Here is a 6674-nt window from a genome sequence, read left to right on the forward strand (position 1 = left end):
AGCGCAGAGTGTGCCTGAGCGCTTAGTAGGAAGCCAACTCCGCGATGCCGGGGAGCGTGTTCACCTCGTAAACCAGAGTATAGCAGAACTTGTCCCGACGGCGTTCTGTGTTCTCCAAAGTTTGGCCAACGGACTTCGCTCAGTCCCAGGATCTCAAGCTTCATGCGGCGTGCCTCATTGGCAAGTTGTGCCAATTTACCCTGCTGGGCTAGGGTTAAAACGTTCCATGTTCCTATTCGTATCCGTTGTTTCGCGCTAAGAGTCGTCGCCGTAAAATCAGTCCGTATTCTTTTATAATATACTTTTATAATATCATAATATACGAATGCAAAAATGGTAACCTGGCTTAGAAACCTCGCAGTTAATAACTGTGGAAGTGCTTAATGAGCACTAAGCTGCGAGGCGGCTCTGTCCCAGTGTGGGGATGTAATGCCAGTTAGAAGAAGAAGAATTACAGTTGTGCAGAACTCAGGAAGTGGTCGTTTTTTTCGAATTTTATCCTTAAACATGTGTTTCGAAGAAAAACAACGTTGTAACAAATGTTCCGTTTGTCTGTGCACTACAATTCACTTGACAGCTAGTGAATTCGCTAGTAAGTTAGGTTCGGTTATTCTAACTAGCGAATTTCTGTTTGATGATGCGGCCACAGACATTTAGACGTAATATCCAAAACATTTATATTCAATATCTTCGTTCAGTTAAACACACCAGGTGACACCATCTGTCGTGCATGTGTCACGAGCTTATAGTTCATAACACATATAGATTTTACACCCTCGTGTTGCGTAGAATATTTAGACTGCGGAAAATGTTTCATTCACTAGAAAACAGCACCAGCATTATTCAAGGGGCTATCCAAATATCTCATAAACCATATTTTGACGATTTCTAAAAAAAGTATTTCTATTTTTTCTATGCAGCTATTGATGGTGAGACATGGAACTTCATAAAAGAATACGAGGAGGCTTTCAGATCTTTCTACACATCCACCAAGCTGATGCAATCACAACATCAACCATTTTACGAGTTTTATATGCTATGGCTAAATGGCATTCAAGAACTGACTAAGCTCAAGAACAATCGATTTGTGACACCATTGACAAGCGCTTCACTGAACCGTTTGAAAAGGTTGAAAGAAAACCAGCTCTTCCGGGCCGCTCTGTATTTGGATCCCAGATTTAACTTCTTGGGCTCTAAGATACTCAGCACCGAAGAAAAGGAACAATCACAGGTAATTGCGTATAACCGATATTTAGTTTAGACCGAAACATTGGCAAACCTCCCCTTCAATTGCGTCACATAATATTTGAACGAAGCTGAAACCAAATTAATTCAAACGAAGTTACTCAAAATAATAAAAAAAAAACAGGTGAACAATTTATTAGTGTAATGATTTTCAGGTCTGTTTGTCTGTGATAAACATTATTATGCAAATTGCATTGCAAATAGTTTTTAATAGAGGGGGTAGTATACTGTTACTCGGCCTGCGCTTCACAATATCTGCGCGATGAACCAGCCTAATGCTTAATTTCTCGTGATAAAGGTAAAAATCCAGATGAATTCACCTAGCAGTGGTCCTAATTAGCAAACAATAACTGTATTTCGCACACACACGTATATACAAACACACACATACAAACACACACACACATTCATACAAACTTACAGATATCATCTTAGTTCGTAGAACTGAGTCGAATGTACTATACTATATATACACTGTATAATACTTGTCCCTTCGAGCTTTTATTGAATAAAATGTTTTCAGAATGCACATATAGCTATAAGTACATTTTAGTTGTACGAGTACGTACAGTTATTCAGATAAGTTTGTTCAATCCAGTCATTTTAGTGTTACGGGGTGGATCCTTAAAAATTTCAATACAGCCATGCTACATGTAAGAAAGTAAGAAAACAAATGTAAGAAAGGGACTGATACCACTAGGTGAATTCATATTGGTTGCAAAATAATATTACCGCAGGATTATGTGTCTTAAGGTCAATAAAAATCCGACCTAAATGTCTTAGATGTTTTTCGTCTCATACAAATCTGGCTAAAAAAAATAAAGATCCCATCGTAAGCACCTGCATAGAAAGTAAAAAAACAGTATTCAAATATAAATTTACTTTTAGGAGTATTTGATCCGAATTTGGGAGAGGCTTAATGCACTCCGCTCTGTATCATCGAATGAGACATCACCGAATATTTCTATGAACGAATCCTCGACATTCACAGCAGATGAAATGGACGATTTCATCACTGACATGCACGGTGGAACGCTGATGCCTACGAATTCGTCGAAATCTTTGGATAATATCCGCCAACAGATTAAAATGCTGGAAATTGAACCTCGGCAGCCGCACACGTATGACGTATGGAACCATTGGTTAGCCAGAAAGGCCTCACATCCGGAGCTTTTTGCTGTGGCTATGGTGGTACTTTCGGCGCCTTCTGACCAAGCATCGGTTGAAAGAGCGTTCAGCGCTTTAGGTCTTGTATTAACAAGTCATCGCACGGGAATGACCGATGCACATCTGGAGGACACGCTGTTGGTAAAACTGAACCAGACCATCGTTGACAATATAATGCCTATGCTGTATCCATGGAAGGATTTCAAATGAGTCCGTGACCCATGTATAATTACAAAACTATATCCTTAAAATTTGACTTTAACTCATGTGAAGACAATAATTGAATTTTTTGTTAGTATGAAAGTCTTACAAATGTTTCGGTAGTGCTATCTATACCGTTTTTCATACCTATACTTGTTTTAATAATTTAAATAAAGAGAGATGAACCACAGATGAACCAGATGAATTACTCATTATGATTATAGATAATGGAATCCATAAATGAACAATGGTTGAGTTGTATTATTTTAGTATGTTTTATAGTATATTTGCATGTCTCATACGAGTATGCGCCACAAGCGGCATGATCTGAATACCTTTCTTGATGTTATGCTCACTTAAGAGCTGAGCAGAATGGATACGTATGGATGTCAATTATTTATCATCGATACTTGTTAATACCCTTTATCAGAATATTATTACAAAAACCATTAATTTCAGCTACGTAGTCCTACGTCACCTTTGTGTACAACTTGACTGGACTCAACCTTTGAGTTTTTATTCCAGTTCAACATTACAACGTAATGATGATTTTAATTACTATTTGTTTGTAATATTCATATTTACCTTTGACTACTGTTAATTCCGAACATTTATGACATTCTTTTATTCTTGGTTATAATAAATTAAGCAATTGATTTTCACATTTATTACTCCGTGACGGTGATTATTCGTGGCATTTACAATTTTACTCTTCTACAATAAATTCAAACAGCTTATTTTGTATACGTGGTAACGGGTCATTTACAAATTACTTGACGCTTGTAGGAAGTACAATCGAAGTATAACTACGTAATATCCTGCATTTTTCTTAGTATAGTATAAAGCGACTGGATCAATGAAATATTTTCACAACGTATTGTCTTATTAATCGACGATTTGTTTTATTAAAATTTTGTGATACACAGCGTACACAACGGTCATTTGAACTCCATTACCCAACTTCAGCTGAAAAAAGCGAGGAATCTTGTAGTGTTCCCTTCACAGATCCGTATGCGACGTTGTCCAATTCCTGAACCTTCGTGAATCACACTATTTACTAGCAGCGACAATCGTTGAGCGTTTTTGTGGGTCTAAGCGTTTTCGGTTGTTCGAAGCAAACTCAATATTTTTCAACGTCACATTTATAGCCTTCCTTCATTGGTGTCAAATTTACGGGATACAGTTTTTCCCACTTTGCGCTTTCGCGGTTCAGACGAAAAGCTAGGAGACTTTTCACAAATTAAGTAACGCTGTATAAGCAAAAAAGAACTTTTCCACATTTTTTTACGATAGGGAGACGGGAATTAAAAATCCATTTGTGCGTTACTTAATCTGTGAATAGTCCCTAGGCGCCACCTGTTGCAGTATATTACTGGCATGACCCTGATGTACTCGTAAGGGCTATTGTGGTTGGGATGTTGGTTCGATGTCGATGGCATGACGGTCCTGAACATTCCGGCTCCAAAGGTGCTGGAGGATCGAGATATCGTCCACAAAAATAAATATACTAGGTACACATTGTACGGTAACTGTTTCGCAGTTTCTCATGAATAAGCTTGAATTTATTTATCTGCTTGACGGTTATTCTAATGTGCTGCGATCCTAAAAAATAATAAATCATTAGTCTAGGTCTATCTAAAACTCGGATATAAGCATTATTACCTTTATTGTTCCTGTTTTTCCTCGTATGCAACACTTTACGCTAATGGGGTTCTTTTTTGGTCACACTACCACAAGCGGAATATCTTGCTCGCCAATGTTCAATATACTGCACTACACTGTCGGTGGTGTTGTTTGGATTGGGAGAAGGTAGACTCCGGTACGTGCTGGACATCGTCAGACGGATTTGGCACTTTTATTAGGTGAAGTTTTAGTCATGAAGATGCTGCAAGAAGTTTTATATACAGTTGTTTGCTTTTTGCAATAGTCTACTTGAATTTACATACCATTTGATGTGATTTGAAATTCAAATCCAAATCCAAAATTTAAGTAAATTTGTTCCCGAGCCTTTTTCCACGACCACCGTCATTACAATCGAACAACAACAAAATCAATCATCAACGGCGCTCACCTGCACTTTTGACAGCTGACCGAAGTGATGCTCTCTATGGCTCTCAGCTCGTGGTTGTCAGTCTGTGCGTCACGCTTGCCTCAGGAACTCGAGCATCAACTTCTGCATGTCATGATGCGCTGTCAATGATTGTCAGTAATGAACGTCGTTTCGAAACAGGATGTGTTTTGTTTACGGTTCTGATCATCTCGTGATAGTCACGACATTTTGCAAGACTGCCCTCCAATACCTTTTCCGAACTAAATCTATCACATGTTGATCATATGCATAATCAAGTTTCAGACATAGTAATTAATTTCCACACCGGGTGGCTTTAATACCGGGCATATAGGCAATTAACTTTGAATGTAATAAACAGTCGATCATTCGAAAGTACATTAAAATTATTCTAAAATTATTTTATAAATTATTTAAATTATTTCTACAGAATTGTCTATTTCAACGACTTCAAAGCACACGAATTGACGACAGTCGGATTGGCATCAAAAGTCTTGAAGTCCGATTTTTTGTTGTCGTTGCTGGAGCCACTTTGAATCAAAACATAATTTGATATGGGATAAGACGCGCTTTTAACAATAATTGAAAATGGTTTGGATTGGATTTGGATTTGGATTGGATTTGGATTTGGATTGGATTTGGATTGGATTTGGATTGGATTTGGATTGGATATTGGATTGGATTTGGATTGGATTGGTTGATTGGACTGGTTTGGATTGATTGGATTGATCTCGATTGACTTTTGATTGACCTGGATTGGTTTGGACTGGTTTGGACTGGTTTTAGATTGATCTTTGACCGACTGACCTGGACTGGATCGACTGGACTGACTGGACTGGACCGATTGACCTTGACTGAATTTGGACTGACCTGACTGGATTTGACTGGACCGATCTTGGACTGGATTTGGACTGACCTGGATCGATTTGGACTTGACTGACCTGGACTTGACCTGGACTGACCTGACTGACTTGGACTGACTCTGACCGGATCTGGACTGACCTGGACTGACTGGACTTGACTGGACCGACCTGGACTGGATCTGGACTGACCTGATCTGACTGGATCTGACCTGACTGGACCTGACTGACCTGGACTGGATCTGACTGGATCTGGACTGACCTGGACTGGATCTGGACTGACCTGACTGATCTGGACTGGATCTGGACTGACCTGGACTGGATCTGGACTGGATCTGGACTGACCTGACCGACCTGGACTGGATCTGACTGACCTGGACTGGATCTGGACTGATCTGGACTGGACTGACTGACCTGGACTGGATCTGGACTGACTTGGACTGACTTAGACTGGATCTGGACTGGATCTGACTGACCTGGACTGGACCTGGACTGACCTGACTGGATCTGGACTGGATCTGGACTGACCTGGACTGATCTTGGACTGACTGGACTGGATCTGACTGACCTGGACTGACCTTGGACTGGATCTGGACTGACCTGACCGACCTGGACTGGATCTGGACTGGATCTGAACTCGATCGGACTGACCTGGATCGACTTGGACTGTACCTGGACCGGACCTGGAACTGGACCTGGACTGGACCTGGACTGAAACTGACTGAACTGGATCTGAACTGACCTGACCGATCTGGACTGACCTGACTGGATCTGGACTGTACTCTGGACTGATCTGGACTGGATCTGGACTGACCTGGACTGCATTCAACTGATCTGGACTGAATCTCAAACCGAATCCAAACCGAACTCAAACCGATCACGACTGACTTTGACTGGATCTGGACTGACTTGACTGGACCTGGATCGATCTGGACTGATCTGGACTGAACTCAAACCGAACTTAAACTGAACCTTAACCTGACCTGGACTGGACCTGGACTGACTCTGACCGTACCTGACTGGATCTGACTGACCTGGACTGACTGGACTGATCTGACCGGATCTGGACTGACCTGACCGACTGGACTGGACTGACTGGACTGACCTGACTGGATCTGGACTGGATCTGGACT

At 40.7% G+C, this 6674-nt stretch overlaps 1 protein-coding gene and 1 long non-coding RNA gene across 2 annotated transcripts; one reads left to right on the forward strand and one right to left on the reverse strand.

Annotated features, from left to right (window-relative positions):
* The first annotated feature begins 1070 nt into the window (after positions 1-1070).
* On the forward strand, positions 1071-2684 carry LOC134220920 (uncharacterized). Its single transcript, XM_062700073.1, has 2 exons — positions 1071-1231; positions 2134-2684. Exon 2 carries the CDS (start codon positions 2212-2214, stop codon positions 2620-2622), a length of 411 nt encoding a protein of 136 aa, XP_062556057.1. The 5' UTR covers positions 1071-1231; positions 2134-2211; the 3' UTR covers positions 2623-2684.
* A 431-nt stretch (positions 2685-3115) lies between these two features.
* LOC134220922 (uncharacterized) lies at positions 3116-4707 on the reverse strand. Its single transcript, XR_009982112.1, has 3 exons — positions 4560-4707; positions 4276-4498; positions 3116-4215 (listed from the first exon to the last, which is right to left on the reverse strand). It is a non-coding gene; the product is annotated as an uncharacterized LOC134220922 (long non-coding RNA).
* Positions 4708-6674: the final 1967 nt, after the last annotated feature.

Source organism: Armigeres subalbatus, chromosome 3 (genome assembly GCF_024139115.2).
Source record: "Armigeres subalbatus isolate Guangzhou_Male chromosome 3, GZ_Asu_2, whole genome shotgun sequence".
In the NCBI taxonomy this organism is placed as follows: domain Eukaryota; kingdom Metazoa; phylum Arthropoda; class Insecta; order Diptera; family Culicidae; genus Armigeres; species Armigeres subalbatus.